Source organism: Trichosurus vulpecula, chromosome 2, assembly GCF_011100635.1.
Source record: "Trichosurus vulpecula isolate mTriVul1 chromosome 2, mTriVul1.pri, whole genome shotgun sequence".
In the NCBI taxonomy this organism is placed as follows: Eukaryota; Metazoa; Chordata; class Mammalia; order Diprotodontia; family Phalangeridae; genus Trichosurus; species Trichosurus vulpecula.
In genome coordinates this window covers 330,118,569-330,137,626 of record NC_050574.1, presented here as the reverse complement: position 1 = coordinate 330,137,626, position 19,058 = coordinate 330,118,569, and the positions used below count along the sequence as shown (strand labels likewise).

At 35.9% G+C, this 19,058-nt stretch overlaps 1 protein-coding gene across 1 annotated transcript in view; it reads right to left on the bottom strand.

Moving 5' to 3' along the window:
• Positions 1–513: 513 nt before the first annotated feature.
• Positions 514–19,058, bottom strand: part of ZNF148 (zinc finger protein 148) — a 142,412-nt gene continuing 123,867 nt past the window's right edge. The window contains exons 8-9 of the mRNA XM_036742958.1: positions 7,530–7,648; positions 514–7,287 (exon numbers count right to left, since the gene is read on the bottom strand). Coding sequence (XP_036598853.1) covers positions 5,686–7,287; positions 7,530–7,648 — 1,721 coding nt within the window. The 3' untranslated portion in view covers positions 514–5,685. The remainder of the gene's footprint in view (positions 7,288–7,529; positions 7,649–19,058) is intronic.

Here is a 19,058-nt window from a genome sequence, read left to right as displayed (position 1 = left end):
CAAGCAAAGATCTTCGTTTTTACAATAACGAGTCAAATGAATTGGAACAGAAACTACACCTCCAAATTGTTCAAAAACAATTCTGTTTGGAGGGGAAAACACGATCTTTAAAAATAGATCTATTTGTCATCAAATTTCAGTTTTCCAAGTCTACTAACTATAGAAATATTTTGTTTGTCCCCAATAAAACATCACACATTCTTATTTTTCAAATATGTTTCAATTTGATAAATTTCATTGCAAAGCAATTTTCACCTGAGTGGATTATGAATTCAATGCTCCTAGGCAGTATTGAAAGAAAAGGCTTGCTTTTTATCTGAAACCTAAAATATGTTTGCGTTAAATCTTTTGTTGAATTCCTGGCAGGTTGTGGGGCAACTTGCCATCACACTCCCAGCATACACACTACTCTACCCTCATTCCTCTAGAACTCTCAAAGAATTTCATGAAGTTTCAAGCAATTATGAGCCCACTCTATCATTTCGGTCATAAACTTAAACCCAATTCACTCAGTTTTATACAAAATCATCTATATTATGTACATTCTTAATTACCAATGGGAAATCAAATTTTACAATGATAATGAAAGGGTAAGAAAATGGCATAGGTAAAGTAATACTGTATATCCACTGAAATAACCTATTACCCTACCAGTTGAAAACTGATAGGGCTTCTTTTATTAGCTGAAATACAAAGAAGGCATATGGATCTCAGGAAAATAACACTATGTATCAGAAAATTCACTGTATTTTACTATCTATTTACCAAGGGTTTCCATCACACACAATTTATTCTGTACAATTTTTATAAACTAATTTCTTCCTTTTCAAAATCATCAGGTTTCCAGATTAAATTCAGCACTACACAGTATGCCCTTGAAATAAAATGAGGTTACCTGCTTTATTTGGATACCAAGTTCCCTTCCAGACAGCATTAAAATAAAGACAAGTAAGACTACACAGATAAAATCCAGTATAATTCAAATCCAACAATGAAAAAGTTCCCCCATATTGTTGCAAAATTCTTTCTACTGAAATGCTCTGCCACAATAATAAAAAGCATACATTACATATAAAAGATACCAGTGTACTAAAAGTGACAGAAGTGGACTAGCAAATCCTTCAAAGCACATATTATATAAATGACTAGCATTTAAAAACATTTCTCCTATAAAATGTAGGTCATATACATTTATAAACTGGTGGTTTTATTTCTAAAGCAGTGACATCTGTGTTCAAATAGTTATGCTGCTCTGTACAGTATAATATCTACTCAATTCAAGCTATGATAGGTTTGTCTTTTTGTTTTTAAGTTGAATAAGTTCATCTCATCAGCTGAGAACTCAAACTTGAAAAATAAGTATTTAAAAATCAATGTACAAATTTTAGATTTTTGTAACCATTTATGAAACATCAAGAGACCTAAATCTTTATATAATGGGGCTTAAGTCACCTCAGAACCTATGGACTTGAATCTAAAATGAAAAACCAAAATAAACAAACAAAAAACACCTCCCAAAGCAAATCACAAGAATAGGTAGGAAGCAGTACAGAAGCAGAAAGATATACCCCTTCCTTCACTGTGATGGCTACTAAGTTTTGCGATCTTCCTCCATCTTGCAGAAGAGTGGTAAGGCCATTCAATGCTTACTGAAAAGTGAGTACAGATGAAGTCAGATTTAAGCCTGTCTCCTCTGCGACTGAAATTATGCTGTGTAAACAATGTTATGCTCCAACAGGAGGACAATGGAATTTATTTATTAAAAAGTGATTAAAGATTAGTCATCATTAACTGAAATAAGAATAATTATGAACTCCAAAAACAGTTTTTAGAACTATTCTGATGCTACCTGTAAAGTTAGCACTGCTATGGATTATTGCTTACATACAGTACAACATCATATGCCTTCTAACATAAAGCAGTACTGTGATTTGTTTGTACATATTTACAGATTTTTAAAAACAAGCTGTAAAAACATTACATACTTTCAGACAATACAAATTAGCACATTGGTACTCACTTTAAACAAATGGAATGCATAACATTAATAAACATCATAAAGGAAGACTCACATAAAAGTCCTTGATTGTCAAGACACATTTATATATAAACTCTAACTGTGCAGAATTAAAGATTCAATCATAGGTACATCCTTAAATTGATAAACCATATTTACAGCATGGTATTGCATAAAAAAATAAAATAACGTTTATAGGGTTTTACCTTTCCATCCATTGGATTACAGAAAGCAACAAACACAACTAAGAAATGTTTGTCTGCTTCAGTTTGTTTCCTACCAAAAGTTAAGTGAAAAAGGGTAACATAAGGGTTTTATTTGCAGTGTAGAGCAAAAGAACATGAAAATTCTTTCCCTGAAATGAAACAATTTTAAACTGAAAAAGTTAAAATTAAATTGGAGATTTCAAAAACATTTTTCATGGACTGTAATGGTGCTTCCTCAGGAAATGCTCTGTGAAAAGGCAAATTCTAGCTAAATGCCTAAGAAACATGGATTGTAGTAACACGAACTGTTAAAGTTGCCCGGCTTCTAGTGAACAGCCCTTTTAAAACCCAAATGAAGAAAATTAAAGGAGTTTTATTAGGCCAATCTAACATTTCAAAAGTTGTTTCCTCTATTCTAGTGAAAATGAGAGTATCCCTAGGACAAGGTGCTTTCTGCCTCTCAAATAGTTAGGATCTTCCTGCCTCCTGAGAATCCTTGGCAAATACTCAAGAGTATTATTTCTAGCAGTAATGTATTAATATACCCAGTAGACATTTTGCATATAGATACCCGAAGATTCATAACAGTCACTCAAATATTCCAAAACCAAACTGAATGTCTGTGCATTGGGGAGAATTTTAGGCAAAATTAACCCATTATAAGCTGTTTAACAGTTACTGCTTTATCTAAGGTGAATGCTGACCTGATTCTCATCCTCAAAGGTATAGTGCTAGATATAGCAGAAGTGCAAAAGTATATCTCAGGGCTAATCAAACAAAAGCAAAAACATATAGGAGCATGTTTGTCTGTACAATTTGTCTACAGGGAAGGCTGAAAGGAAACAAGAGCTTCAAAAGACAATCCCAAACCCTTGACATTCTAGCCCAGGGTAGGGCATGAAGCTTCCATTCTACCTATGCACTGATATTTGCCAAATAACTTTGTGAACAAAAGGGACAAAACCCAAAGAACATATATAATTATGGTGACAATACAAGGTAACTTTCAACTTGGGCTCCATACTTAAACTATGACAGCAAAAGACTAAATACTCAAAGGGTCAGTCAACAACTTATAGTATAACCTCTTAGGGAAAGCCTCTATCTGGATTTAAAGAACTATGGCTATTTTAAAACAGGAATGCAACAACTTAAGTTTTACTTGCATAATATACTTAGCTATCAAAGGCTTCCTCTAAGCTTACTAGCTCAGTAGTTGTTGACTCATATTCATAGAAGTATTCTGGTAAAAACCATGATGTTGAAAAAAATACCCCCCACCCCAAACTAATGCTGCACCTTAGTATTAAACCAGGCATTCAGCTGAACAAAAATTTTCAGTCCAGATGAAAAAAATTCTGACCAAGGCTACAAATCCTTATTAAAAAGTGCTGTGGAATATTTAATGTCCATCCAGAATGGACATAGCCCCAAGTTTTTCAGATCTCATCTAAAAGAAGCCTTCTCACAACCATGTGACACTTAACACACCCAGTTTAAGATGATGAACGGCTGAGCCAATAACGGCAGGACTGAATCTCTGCTTCTAAAGAGTCTAGTTCTTTCCAAAATTTGGCAGGGAAAAAAAAACTGCCAAATGGAAATTTAGAAAATTTAAAAGTTACAGAGTAATGAGTAAGTGTGGAGGAAATCACATTAAAATAGTTGGCAGAATCCTTTGAATTGATGGTCCTTATTTTAAAATACCAATATGTTTAACACAAATACGAAATGTAGTAAATGCGAATATTGCTTGCTCCCTTTCCATATGAGAATAGCTAAGGGCTAACCAAAAAAAGAAGTAAAATCATTTATGTGGGAAACAATATGTCAAGGTACACAAATTTGTGGGGCCACTAAAGTTTAAGATGGGAAAGCCATGTTAATAAAGAAGTGTCAGCTTTCAAGGTTACTACTGGTAGTTATATTGGTGTGTACATCAGTTCGAGAAAGATGGAGAATTTCAGCAAGCAAACCAAAAAGCTGGAGGGAAAAAGTTTGGAAGGGGACACCAGAATTAAATAATCACAGAAGTTATACAATGCAAAAAAATTAAAACTACCCAACATGTTACTCAAATCATGCCTTTTCAGGAAAAAAAAAAGATTCATGGTGTGAGGATAAAGTCTGTAGTTTATTTATGTTTTGAAATGCAACAAAATGCTTCCGATACTCAACTACGCTGAAAATGAAATTGTAGTTACTAGGATTAGTAAACACTTTTGGTTTGTAAAACTATAATGAACAGTGTTCATCAAGAAGTTGCTGAAGGTAAAATATGCAATTAAAATGCCCAGTTCTTTAGTTTCTCTGTATACTGTTTAATTATCTGATCTACCAAGAATCTAGAAAGGGAAAAATTAAACCAGTTTTTACAAATCCGAAGACATCCCAATTTCCTTTTATTGCCAAAAATTAAAACTGTCATTTATGAGATGATTAAGACACAACCATATCAAACCTAAAAATCTAAAATTTTTACTTTGAGAAATCAAAAATATCAAATAGATTCTAAGTGCTCTATGTTAAGTGAAAGTGTATATGTAAAGTAAAATACAATTAAGCTTCAAAACTTGGAATATACAGTCTGTGAAAGCATTATGTTCTTGGGAATGTAATCTACAGAATACTTTGACTAAAACCTCAAAACCTTGATACCTGCACATGAAAAAAAAAATCATAAAAAATATCTAGGTACAACTGTACAAAGAAACTGACACCAATATGCATACTTCAGTCTGGAAGTAAATGCTTCAGCAGTTGTGTATTTTGGTAAATGTGTTGGAAGTATGCATATTTTTAAGTAATTAGGCTTTTAAATAGTGGAGTCTTAGACTATCAGATTTTTATTACTATTTCCCCCTCAGAAAACACAGCTCAATATAATGCAAAATGAAAATCAAGGGTATATGGCATATTGTTCTTGTTTTTTTCAAAAGATGGAAGATTTCTTTTTTCCTATAGAATACATTAATTTTAAGCCATAATCTCTTGACATTTAAACTTTTAAGTTCACTCTGTCTGCAAAGTATATTAAGATTCCCTGCTGAAGTGCAATGTCTATGCTGAAAAACTCATAAACAGTATGCGTAAATTTCACACAATTACTCATTTCCCAAGAATGTACAATGATATCAGGAAACAATTGTGCGAAAGTCTTATTTTTTGTTGCTGTTGTTTTGTTTTCTTTTTTAAACTTGGTGTAGGTAGAATAGCAAGTTTCTGGTCTAAAATAAGTAATACATTGCTTCTATAAAGGTGGCAACATGTAAGGCAGTTCAATGAATGATGACTAACCAAAAAGAAAAAAAATTCAGTTATTGGATTATCTTGCTATTCATATCAGCTTACTTTTGTTATAACACATTGCTCTTAAGTCTGTACAGCACTCCATCTTTTACAGAGCAAACCCACTCTTGATTAATCTGTTCTAAAGTGCCAATATTATTTACATTTTTTTAATTAGCCAAAAGTCTGGCCAGTTGTGGCATCAGGTGAAGATGTCATCCCAGCTCTATTATCATTTACATTCACCAAAGGAAATTCTGGGAATTCAGCACTTGTCCCTGGTCCCCGTAGGTTCACTTGTCCATTGGCAGTGCTAAATTGGGAAGCCATTCCAGCTCTTGTTCCATGGTATTGAGGTCGGAAGGGCTGTTCAAAGGAGCTCATTTGGTAAGCTTGGTGGACAGGCTGTGCCTCAGCCTTCTTCTGAGAAGTCACTTGATCCAAAAAGTCCTGTGTTGATGTAGCAGAAGCATGGTTTGCCTCATCACCTGAAAAGGGAAATGAATGCTGGGAATCACCAACTATTAGTCCAAAGTGAGACTTGTCTGGAGTTGTTCTTAGTGGAGAATTCATTCCTGATCGAAAGCTATTGATGGGCATGGCTGCGTAGACTTGTTTGTCTATGGAAGAAAATGCTGGCTGACTTGCAAGGGTCTGGTTATCAGTCACAAAGTTAAGGCTCGGGTTGTTCAAATAGGCATCGTTTTGGCTAGTTCTGTCCAAAGCCTGCTGCAGAAATTTTGAATATTCCTGCAACATACTGGCTTTATCTGATGAGGATGCTTGGGAGCTTGTTCCAACGCTCTCTGGCTGGGTGACCTCCGGTACTTCTGAAGAATTAATCGATATGCTAGATGTCACCTCAGTGTCGGCCACATTAAATGATATCTCATGCTGTCCATTAGCCTTGTGGGAATAATGGTCTAACAAAGTCTGTAGTACCTCATCTGGAATAACATTTTTGTCATGATTACTCTTAATCTCCACATTTAGTGCCTGTGAATCCAATATGGATGCTGTGGTGCTTTCATCAATGACACTTGCCACAGCTGCTTGTGTTACAGATGGTTGAGAGGCTATGGTACCCACATTCAGTGCATACTCTCTACTGTTATTACTACTTGCTTGCAGGTATCTCTTTTTCTTCAAAAACTGCATTGCATCATCATAATTAGTGCTACTATGGACAGGTTTGCTGGGCCCCTCTTGTAAGGTATCAACCTGGTCAATGTCAGGATTGCCTTCTGAGTCTAGTAAGGCTTGTTTATCCACAAGGTCAAAGGCATACTTTGAAACTTTACTATCTTCATATGTGGATAAAGGTGAAATTGTTTGACTTTGCTCTAGTGGCTGTTTTAGACTTCTTTTACTGTTAACTTTTTTAAGAACCAACTTAGGTGGGTGTATTTCTCCTGAAGCAGCATCATCTAAATGTGACCCTCCAACTGAAGAATGGGGCATCTCAACAGCATATTCTGCCACCATATATTCATCTTTTACTTTAGTGCTTGAGGAATAAAGAGGCAAATAATCATTCTTATCTTTTTTCTGGTCACACTTGTCCATCATACTGTCCTTATCCATCCCAGAAGATTTTTTCTCTGTTTTCTGCCTTTTCTTTTTTGGCAGTGAGCTGTCTTTTGGAGGTGTAGAAAAGCCAGAATCATCCTCAGATGTTAAAAGGCCACCCTTAGTGGCATTCCTGTTTGGTTTCTTGTCACGGTTTTCATGGCACATACGTTTATGTTTTAATACACGGTCTGTCCGGGAAAAATACTGTTGAGTTGGGTAGGTGGTGGTGATTTTTTTTTGAAAGGGGGGGAAAAAAAGAGAAAAGTCTAAATAAATATAATAGCTTAAATAAGTATAAGAATATAAGCAATTAATTCCTAAACATTTTATTTTTCTATTGCAGACCTGATTATAAATACCATTCAAATTGTTTTTAAGCATGATTGATTACATTTTTAATTCCTTAATCATTTAGGAGATAAAATGATTTCAAACTACCATCTTACCTGTAAACAGTATTCACACTGGTATGGTTTTTCTCCACTATGTGTTCTCTTATGCCTTTCCATGTGGTATTTCTGTATGAATCTCATACCACATTCATCACAGCGAAATGGTTTTTCACCTAATAAATCATGACAAGAAAGTTTAAAACAAAACATGGTCACATAATGGACTCTCCATATCAATCTTTAAATTCAGTAACTTAGGAAGATTTTTAAATGAAAAAAGTCTTTTCTATAAACTTCATTCATATAAATCAGGGGGTAACCTATGGTTCATGAATTTGTTTTAAAAAACATTTTGATAATCACATTTTTAAGCAATCCTACGAATTTTGTTTCATAAACTTAGAAACTTTATTCTGAGAGGGGTTTTATAGGCTTTTACTAGATGGCCAAAGTGGTCCATGACACAAAAAAGGTTAAGAACCTTTAATAAATGCAGGCTCACTCTGTTTTATAAGAAATTAGAAGACTTGACATACATCTTTTCCAACTACAGTTTGAAAGACAAAATTGGAACTATGCCACATTTAGTTTCCTTGACTGATTATTAATTTGCATATGCATACATGCTTTCTTCATAAAATACACTAGTGACTGCTAGCATAAAAAATTTCTTTTTGAAAACACTGAAGTTATGGATAAACTTATTTGACCTGTCAACAGTTGTAATTTTCAATTAAGAGTCTTAAAAATATGAATTTCTTAAAATGTTTCTAATATCCCTTGTTTTCAGTTTTGCTTCTCAATCTGAAAGTGAAAATTCAGAAGGTTTTTAATCCATTGATTAAAATGAGCTTTGGAGAAAAAGCTTAATTTAAATTCCAGATTACACATCACTAGGACATATCTACAATAAATTTTCCTTTTTTTGCCTCAAACTAGTACCTTTCTTGTATTTAACTAATATTTCTTGTAATAAGCTGAAAATACTTGGTTAGAAAATAAACTTTTGTTTCATAACGATTTATCTGCTACAAGATTGTTATGGAGATTAATTTTTACTTTTACGCGCACAGCCTAAGTAAAAAGCAGAGTATGATGATCACAGTGTACTCCAATCAACACTCATGTCACACAACTTAATTCTCTATCTTTTATTCAATAGACACATTATTTACTAAACAACTGTTCTCATCATAGCACCATCAAGTCTTTGTCATAGAAAAGGAAATGCCTAAAACTCAGTCCTTGACTTAAAAAAGCTCAAAATCTGGTAGGAGAGGCTAGAAATACACAAAAGAACAAATGGCAGCAACAGTTACAGCACTTGAAGGTCTGCTCTATATGTTATTATTCCACTTGATCCTCATAACAGCCCTCTGAGGTAGAAGTGACCTGCTCATGGTCATGTAATTATTAAGTGTCAGAGGATGAATTTGAGGCCTAGCCCTGCCTTTACTTACTCCAAATCTAAAATTCCTGTCAATTAAACTAATTATACTTCCTTTTTAATAATAAAGGCATAAGTGACAGACAAATGTTAAAGAAGTACAATGACAGAAATCACTATGGGCTGATATATGGTCAGGAAAGCCTTCACAGAGTCAGTCAGTCAATAAACATTAATTAAGCGCCTTCTATATGCTGGTTACTGTTCTAAGTGCTGGAGATACAAAGAAAGGCAAAAGGCAGTCCCTGCCCCTGAGGAGTCAAAAATCTAATGGGGGAGAAGCAAGCAAATAAATATGTACAAGCAAGCTATATATGGGATAAATAGGAAACAATCAATAGAAGAAGGTACTAGAATTAACAGGAATTGCGGAAGGCTTTCTGAAGAAAGTGGATGATGGAAAAGAGAAGGGAAAGCATTCTGAGCATAAGAGACAGCCAGTGAAAATGCCTAGAGTAAGGAGATGGAGTATCCTGTTCCATGAACAGTAAGACCAGTGTCACTGGAACACACAGTATATATTTTCATATTTGATCCTGTAAGTCACAGTCACTGGAGTTTATTTAGAGGGATGACATGGAACTGAACTTCAGCTGCTAAGTGGAAGATGGGAGAGAATTGTGGCATACAGACCAACCAGCGGGCCACTGTAGTAGTCCAGGTACGAGAAGATGAGAACCTGCACCAGGGTAGTGACAGTATCAGAGGAAAGTATGTGTATTCAAGTGTTGCAAAGGGAAAAATTACAGGCCTTGGCAATGAATTGGATATTGGGGTGGGAGGTGGGGGTGAGAGAGAGTAAGGTGACCAAGGATGACACCCAGATGTAAGCCTGGGAGATTGGGAGGCCAGTCTTACTTATCCTCAATAGTAAGAGAGAAGTTTGGAAGCAGGAAGGGTTTAAGGGGATTCAGTTTTGGATACACTGAGTTTATGAGGTCTACTGCAGGGCTTCTTAAACTTTTTCCATTCACTACCCCTTTTCAGGTTTCCACAGTGTTTGTTGATGTTGCATGGCCTAAGGGCACACTCAGTGCAAAGTACACACGATTGTGTTCAGAACCAAGGCTGCAGTGAGGCTGCCAGAAACAACTCAGATTCATTACACATTTGATTTTTAATTAATTTTTGGTCGTTGCATGTTCAGACACCTTTTATTGTTGGCAAATTTTTAGCACCCCCATATGGGGTCACAACCCACAATTTAAGAAGCATTGGTCTACCGGACACCCAGTTCAAAGATATCTAACAGGCAACTGGAGATGCTTATGTCAGCATAGTGGTGAGGGCTGGTCAAGTGGATCTGAGAATCATCAGCATAAAGATGGTAAGTGGATCTATGGGAGCTGATATGATCACCAAATCAAGTAGTATAGAGGAAGAAGAAAAAGAGGGCTGAGAAGAGAAGAGGGCCCCGACATCCATGACTAGTGGGCATGACCTGGATGAAGACACAGCAAAGGAGAAGGAACAGTGAAACAGAGAGGAGAATCAGGACAGAGAAGTGTTCTGAAAACTTAGAGAGAAGAGAGAGATCAACAACGTCAAAGGCTGCAGAGAGGTCAAGAAAGATGAGGATTGGATTTGGTGATTAAGATCATCAGTAACCTGAGTTAGGCCTTGAAGAATGGGTAGGACTTGGGATGGCAAAGACACGCAGAATATTACAAGTAAATAGAATGGTCTTTGAAAAGGTGAAGAGGAAGGAATGTACAAGGTGTATTCATGGGGCAGTAAACAGAGCAGTCTTAATTGGGATGATTCATGGAATGTGAATAAGATGGTAAGAAATGAATTTTGGAAGGTAGATAGAATTGTGGAGAGTTTTGAATACCAAAATAAGGAGTTTAGACTTTATCTTGTACACTGGGCTATGTGTATTATACAGTCATAGACTCTTACTGAGATGGAAGAGATCTCAAAGGTTACCTAATCTGACTCTTGCTCAAAATACTTAACCTAAGATCACCATAGACTCACTGATTATTCTTCCCCTCAACACTGGTTCATTAGCTAAAATTTCTTTATTTCTAATAAATGGGAGAGAAATAGCCTGGTGAATATGTTTAGGATGGAATGTAGGCTACTTGCAAGGCAAATGAAGTTATACCACACGGACAACGGTGGGGCATTTCTTTATGGATCTGATCAGCTTTACTGTCCCTATATAAAAAGGCGTGTGTGGTTGTTGTTTTTTAAGTCAAGCCCTTACCTCTCTAATAGTGCAATATTTTCATGTAAGAAATTATGAATAGGAGACTATGAGAATGGAGGAGGGGGGAAGAGTAGATCAAGTACAAATATGGTAGATAAGAGAAGTACTAAGTAGACATAAAATCCTGGATTAATTTAAGAGAAAAGTCTGAGTAGAATACTGAAATAAATACTAGCTCTAGATTATTTCAGACATTAAATGATAACACTACTCTCATAAAGAACAAAGAAAAAATCGAGAGAGTTGAAAGAGAAATGGAATTTAATGAAATAACTAAGTAAATTGGCAAAAGTAAATTTCTAAAACCTAACTGGTTTACATGCTTTTAGAATTCCATGAAAATTAATCTTTTTCAAAAATAAACACTAGTTCCAGAGCTGAATTCTCAAAAGCCTTAATTCTAAAGATGAAAACTAACCAAGAGATAATTGGAATAAGCACTACTACATAGATGTTAGTTACATACTTCTTGTATAGTTGTAAACTACAAAACATGACAAAATACACTTTACCTCCAACTTACATCTAGGTTCCAATAAAAATGAAGAAATTAATTATTTTAAAGTCCAGGCATACAGATATAGCAAAATAAAGTGGTGGATGACTGATCTCAGTCACCAAAATAAAGGTCACAAAGTGAATCCATTTAAAACAAGGACCAACATTTTACAGCAGAAAAAAAGTTGTAATTAACACTACATGACTAACCCATCTTCTTTCATTTGTACTTTCTTTGGTACCCTTAAGGATACTGCTCTTCCTCCTTAATTCTTTATTTGTAAAGTGTTATAACCTGCATGTGTTCACCATATGTCTTTCTACTGCCACCTCAGTTCTTTGAGTGCCATGACTCTCAACCATACAAAATCATAAAAAACAAAATAAAAATTATGAAAATAAGTGTATTTATCTTTTATTTAACAAAAATTTGGCTATAATTGTAACTATGTGCTAATTCTTAGAAAGATCAAAGAATGAAACAAGTCAAAGTGTTAATTTTTTGAGGTATAACTGTTTTGACAAAAGTATGATAGCTTCACATTGGACTCATCAAGTATTTCAGGACTTTATTAATTTTTCCCAAGGGCCTATTTTATTTCTTCCATATTGAAATTATTCTTTTTTTTTTAAGGCCTACAGACAAGAAGAATCAGCAAAGAGTAACCACTCTTAAGCGTGAAACAATATCTAAGTGGGGTATTATTTTACAAATGGTGAGTTAATTTTTATGCTTCATCATAAGGAGGAATGTCGTATGGTCATTGAGATGCCCTTAGAGTAAGGAAGATCTGAGTCTCAATTGTGTCTGAAAGACTCATTAGCTATTTGACCCTGGACAACACATGGCCGCTCCACGCCTCAGTTCCCTCCTCTGTAAAATTAGGGAGTTGGACTTGACGGCCTCCAAATCTGTGATTCTACAATCTCTAAGTAAATCATCAGTAGTCACCAACTGTTCCAGTTCTGCTAGAAATCTAAGATTTTAAGTTGAAGAACAGATGTTGATCTGCCATGAAAGGAGTTTCCTCACCAAGAGTCCCCTGCATGAACGAAATCACAAATCTGAACCACAACAAAATGCAACCTTATAAGTACAGAGTCTTGAATAATAAATACCTGGATAACAAAGACCCTCTGTATACAATTCGTTTGTAGTTACTGATGATAGTAGAAGTACTCAAATGGATCTATGAGCCCATGCCTGCCCATCCTGTGCATCTCTTCTCTTTCCATAAGGGTAACAACAGTTGTCTAACCTATGTGCTAGAGACTTTATTGAACACTTTCTCTTGACATTGGGAGGTCGCTAAAGGAAGATGCATTTTTGTCCAACGGTTATCCCTTATTTTCACTACATGACTAACCCATCTTCTTTCATTTGTACTTTCTTTGGTACCCTTAAGGATACTGCTCTTCCTTCTTAATTCTTTATTTGTAAAGTGTTATAACCTGCATGTGTTCACCATATGTCTCTCTACTGCCATCTCAATTCTTTGAGTGCCATGACTCTCAACCATACAAATCCGGAAGAATTGTAAGCCTTTGTTTCTAAGAAAAGCATGAGGTTATTTAAAAGAACTTTTCAATTTACCAAAGGCAATTCAGGCTGGCGCCATCTCATTGCCCACTTAGTGTTTATCCCAGATACATTACTCATAGTTCTATGGGCTGCCCCCTCCACTGCACATGCTATTCTGGACAAGAGGTATATATGTATATATGTATGGGAGGAGGGGAAGAGTGAGTGAACGTGCACTTAATTTTTCCCCCATATTGACAGTCAGGTCAAAACTCTTTGGAGTGATTATGGATCTCTCTTTTGGAGAGATGTATGTGTATAGATTGTCATTAAAATTTCATATAGATGAGAAAGCAGGTATATGGGCTAGTAGTTATGGATGTTCTTTCGGCTACCTTTTTGGGGTAATAAGGTTGGAGATTTTCTTCCAATCTTTGGTGTCTTCCCCCGATACCTTAAGAATTTATCCCTCAGTGCCCTCCAAATTGTGTTGCCAGAATCAGCACAGACCTTTTCTGACTCATCCAATAATTATTTATTGATCCCTGACTCTATCTATTCTCTGTCTAATCTAGATATTTTTTCCCCCTATTTTCCTCAAGGTCATTTCTACTTCCTCTATAAAAAGATAAGGCACTTTGATGTTGGAGTTCAGATATGGTAACTCAACTGCTTTTGAGTGAGTTTGGCTGAAAAATCTTTACAGAAATCTTTCTCATCTTTTATCTGTTCATAATTTCCCTAGTTTCATTCTTCAAACGAACGTTGTGGAGATGATTTTGCTTATTTAGGTATCTCTCCAAGTTTTCGTTAAATGGTTTCTTCCTCTACTGCTCCTTACTGAATTAGGAGACAATACTAGTCACATTCTTCCATCCTTCTTTGTAAGATTTTTACAAGTGGATTTGGATAGATGTTTTTATTAAGTACCTAATATCTGCTAGGTACTGTGCCAACAACTTTATGAATATTATATCTCATTTGCTCCTCACAACAATCCTGAGAAGACTTACCTCCTATTATTATTAACCCTATTTTATAGTTGACGCAAATGGAGGTCAAATGGCTTGCCCAGGGTCAAACAGCTAGTAAGTTTCTGAGGCCAGATCTGAACTCAGGACTTCCTGACTCTAGGCCCAGTGCTCTACAAACCTACTTGCCTCTACTTTAAATCAGTGTTGCCCTTAGCTGCCATCATTCTCTACCCAGGAAGTAAGTCAACTGTTTGCTGAGTAATTTAATTTTCAATCTCTTTGGTGTTAATGTCTTTTTCTCCAATCATTCCTCTCATTTTTAGACTGGAGTTGTTTTAATTCATTTTTCCCCTGTAGCTTTGAACTAATTTTGATCTTTGCCTTACCAAGTTGATGGTCTGACTGTACGCAGCTGATTCAAGAACAACTAAATGGTTTAGTTTATAATTGTTATAGTTATATATATTATTATTGTTATATAGTTGTTTATAATTTTTTAAAGGTTTCAATTTTATTATTTTGTGCAAACGATGTCTACTGCCTTCTGATTCTTTTCTCAAAGAGATTATTCATGATATATAGATTTGAGGCTTCTGTATACTATATACGTCTTTGGTCTTTCATCCCTCAGTTCTGATGGATATCCTGATTGGTCTTTTTAAACATTTTTTCCCATATTTAAAAACATTTTAAACATAATTTTTGCACTTAATTATCAAAGTATCTTTGCACCAAGTTTCAAGGCATATGTGGATTTAATTTCAAAAGTCATAACAAATTCTTTGTAGAACTTCCCTACCCCTTCATTCCCTGAGCCAGCTAGTTGGCACAAAGGGCAGAGCACTGAGCCTGGAGTCAGGAAGACCTGAATTCAAATCTGGCCTTAGACACTTACTAGTTTTGTGATCCTGGCAAATCACTTATCTTGTCTACCTGAGGTTCCTCAACTGTAAAATGGAGATAAGAACAACCACCTCCCAGGGTGAGGATCAATTAAGACAGTATTTGTAAAGCACTAGCTTTGAACACAAGTGCTTAAAAATTCCTCCTTCCCTACCTGTTTCTCTCTCCCTCACTTCCTTCCTGGAACAGATGTTGGTGTACAAGTTGAAATTATTTTCAAGGTAGTCACCTGCAAATACTTATTATGAACAATGCAATATAAGATAGTCAAATGTCCCATGAAATGATACTTATTACTTTTAGATTCATAATAAATTCAATTCTGCCAACTCCTTTAACTGTCTCTCTGAAAACCTGTGAGCCATCCTTCAATTCAGCTGCAAATTCTTTTTCACTTCTGGTTTTGTTTATATCAAGAATGTTAAGGTTGATAGTGGCTGAATACCAACAGCTAAGTTAATAATTTACAGTCTAAAAACTTGATAATTCTTAGCACTTTCCATTTTTCCATTGTGAATAAATTGGGGCAGGGGTGGGGAGTAGAAATAAGTCATTGGGAAGCATTATTATTATTGTTACTTTTCAAGAACATCAATACAGCACTTTTTAGAGGAAGAAAAACAGTGGAGGGAGGCCACATAGGACTGAAGGCCATTTTGCGCTTTTTTTTTTTCATGTTTGCCATGACCAAAAAATTTATCCTCATCCTAGTATGGAAGAAGCTATGTGGATAAAAACATATATTTTATCTATACAAAAATTCAAGGGAAGAAAAGATTTCAAGAATTCAAAAAGCCCTAATAAGTCAGCTTCAATGCTTCTACTCAGTACAGGAATCCCTTCTGCAGCATTTCTGACAGATCTGCCATATGCTTGAATATCTCTAGTGACAGCAAACACATTCCCTAAAGGAGTCAGTCTAATCAACCAGATAACCCTAGTTATTATAAAACTCTTCCTTTATATTGAGAAGTCTATTCCCCATAGCCTGAATCCCATGAGTTTTAGCTCTGCCCTCTGGAGTTACCAAAAAAAAAAAAAGTATTATTTCTCTTCCTACTTAAAACATGACAGAAACTGAACACAGATTCTTTTTTAAATATGATCTGGTAAGTAAGGGACAGTGAACATATTATTTCTCATGCTCTGGACACTAAAATATATTCCTGGATACTATATATTGGACACAGTTAATATTTCTGAAACTGTACTGCAAGAAGTCCAAATATTCCTTAATAATGGCAAAGTTCTCCAAATGTTATTTGAAGAAGACATTAAACACTGAGTCACAAAACACTATAAAGCTATCTCATGAGAATATATAGTAATGGTTGTTCTATATAGAAATACAAAGTGGATAGAAAACGCGTATGGCCCATAACATGAGCTTCGAGCTAATCCATCTATACATTTATCTTGCACAGGTACTGCTAATGGACAGACTGAGAAGGTAGAGAAGGAGGAGAGTATGATCTACTGAATTTGAATATTGTTTTCAATGACCTCAAACTGCTGCTACAAAAGGCCTTCTCTTAAATACCAATACTCTCCTGGCAATGTTAAATAGCTGTAAACCACAGATAATAACAATTTTAGAAAAATCAAAATTACATGTAACCCAAATGGCATGAAAAGATGCATGGAAGGTAACCTGTAGATTGTTATTGATAGTTACTTGTGTACAAGAAGCAACAAATCCTCTTCTACGAAGAAAGAAAAAGGAAGAGAGGAAGGAAGGAAAGGGAGAGGGAAAGAAGAAAGGGAAACAGGGAAGGGAGAAGAATTTTATTTTAATTCAATATCACAGATCTATAAAAAATAAGTATAAAAATAAGATGGTGTTAGCTTTGGTCACTGGAAATAACCAGATACTTTTCACATGAATGGATGCCAAGCCAAGTTTCTTCCATTCTTATTTGTGTGATTGTTTGTTTTTATGAATTTAAAATAAAGGACTTTACCACTTATTTCTGTTAAATTTTATCATGTTGCCATCTGCTCTAACATTCCAACCAAATGAATTATTTTGAATATAGAACCTTCTATCTATCATACTGCCAAGCTCCCAGTCAGTCAACAAGTCTTTATTAACCACTTACTACATGTCAGGCAATATGCTAAGCACTAGGGATACAGAGAGAGACGAAAGATGGTCCCTGCCCTAACGGAGCTCACATTCTAATGAGAGAGACAGCTTGCAAATAACTGGGTACATACAAGACAGGTACAATATAAATGGAAAGTAATCTCGGAGGGGAAGGAATGAGCTATGTGGGGGACTGGGAAAGTCATGTTTTTCAAAATGAGATTTGAGGGGTCTTCAAGGAGCCAAGGGAAGTCAATAGGTGGGGATGAAGAGGAAAAGCATTTCATACACACAAGAGAGTAAAAAGGCAGAGTTAGGGAATGGAAGTGTCATGTGCAAAGCAGCAAAGAGGGCAGCATAGCTAGATTTTAGAGTACTCAGAGGAGATGGGGGAAATAGAATGTAAGAAGACTAGAAAGGTAGGAAGGAACTACATTATAAAGGACTTTAAACGACAAACAGAGCATTTTATATTTGATCCTGGAGATAACACAGAGCCACTGATAATATGTGTAAAGTCCTCAGTACAATAGCCAGCACATGATAGGTGCCATATAAATGCTTATTTCCTTCTCTTCTCATTGGAATTTAATGAGTAGGAAGGTAACTTGGTCAGACCTGAATTTTAGAAAGACAATTTGTAGCTGTGTGGAGGATGGACTGGAAACAAGGAGACCAACCAGAAGGATAATTCTGTAGACTAGGCAAGAGATGATGTTGGCTTGCATCAGAGTAGTAGTTGTGAGTAAAGAGAAGAAGACATAGCATAAGAGATGCTGTAAAGGTAAAAACAAAAAGACTTGGTAACAATGGGGTGAGTACAAGTTAAGAACTGAGGATGACATCAAGGTTTTTGAGTCTTGGGTGACAAGAAAAATGGTGATGCCCTTGACAATAATCAGGTTAGGAAGAAAAAAGGGTATGTTAAGTGAGTTCTGGTTTGGTCATGTTCAGTCAAGATATCTATGAGATATTTAGTTCAAGATGTCCAAAAGGCAGTTGGTGATCTGAAAGTGGAGGGTCAGGAGAAAGAACGGGGCTGAACACAGATCTGAGACTCATTAATGTGGAGATGATAACTGAACCCATGGGGCTCATGAGATCACCAAGCAAGATTATAAAGAAGGAAAAAAGAAAAATACCTAGGTCAGACCCCTGTGGGTATCCATAATTAGAGGGTATCGGCTTTATGAATATTCAGCAAAAGAGCCCAGAAAAGAGTGTTCAGACAGGTAGGTAAAGAACCAAGAGAGCAGTATCCCAAACACCTAGAGGAGACAGCATCCAGGAAGAGGAGATCAACAATGTCAGAGGCTGCAGATAAGGATGGAAAAAGGCGCTAAGATGTAGCATTTAAAATATCATTGTTAACTGGAAAGAGAACAGTTTCAGTTGAATCAAGATGCTGGAAGCCAGAATGCAGAGGTTTTATAAGTGGGAAGAAATGAAGCGGAAGCATTGAGTATAGACAGCTTTCTCATGGAGTTTAGCTTAGAAGGGGAGAATAGATAAGAAGTTAGTATCTAGCTGCGATGACTGGATCAAAGAGCAAGATGTGGATGTATCTGTAGGCATAAGTAAGGGTCATCAGAGGGGACCCTTTTGTCTTTTGTTTTGGAGTTCTTCTCAGCACTAAGACAATCAAGTGCCTTTGATTGAGTCTTGCCTTTGTAGGAATGCCCACACCCTTTTGCTAATTAGGTCCTGAGAGGTGTGAAGCACTCTGATCCTGAAGAAGTGTATATATACTCTGAGGTTAGCATTTTGTTTGGGGTTCGCTCATTGGAAGAGTGTTGATATGGAGACTCTGGATAGCCATTGGAGCCCCCCAGGTTTGAAAAACCCAGATGTTGGTGCTTCTCTCTCTGGTAACTATGTATGTAATGTCTTGGTCGGACAGCTAGAAGCCTGTCTGTTGATTTTTGTTATTTTGCTCTG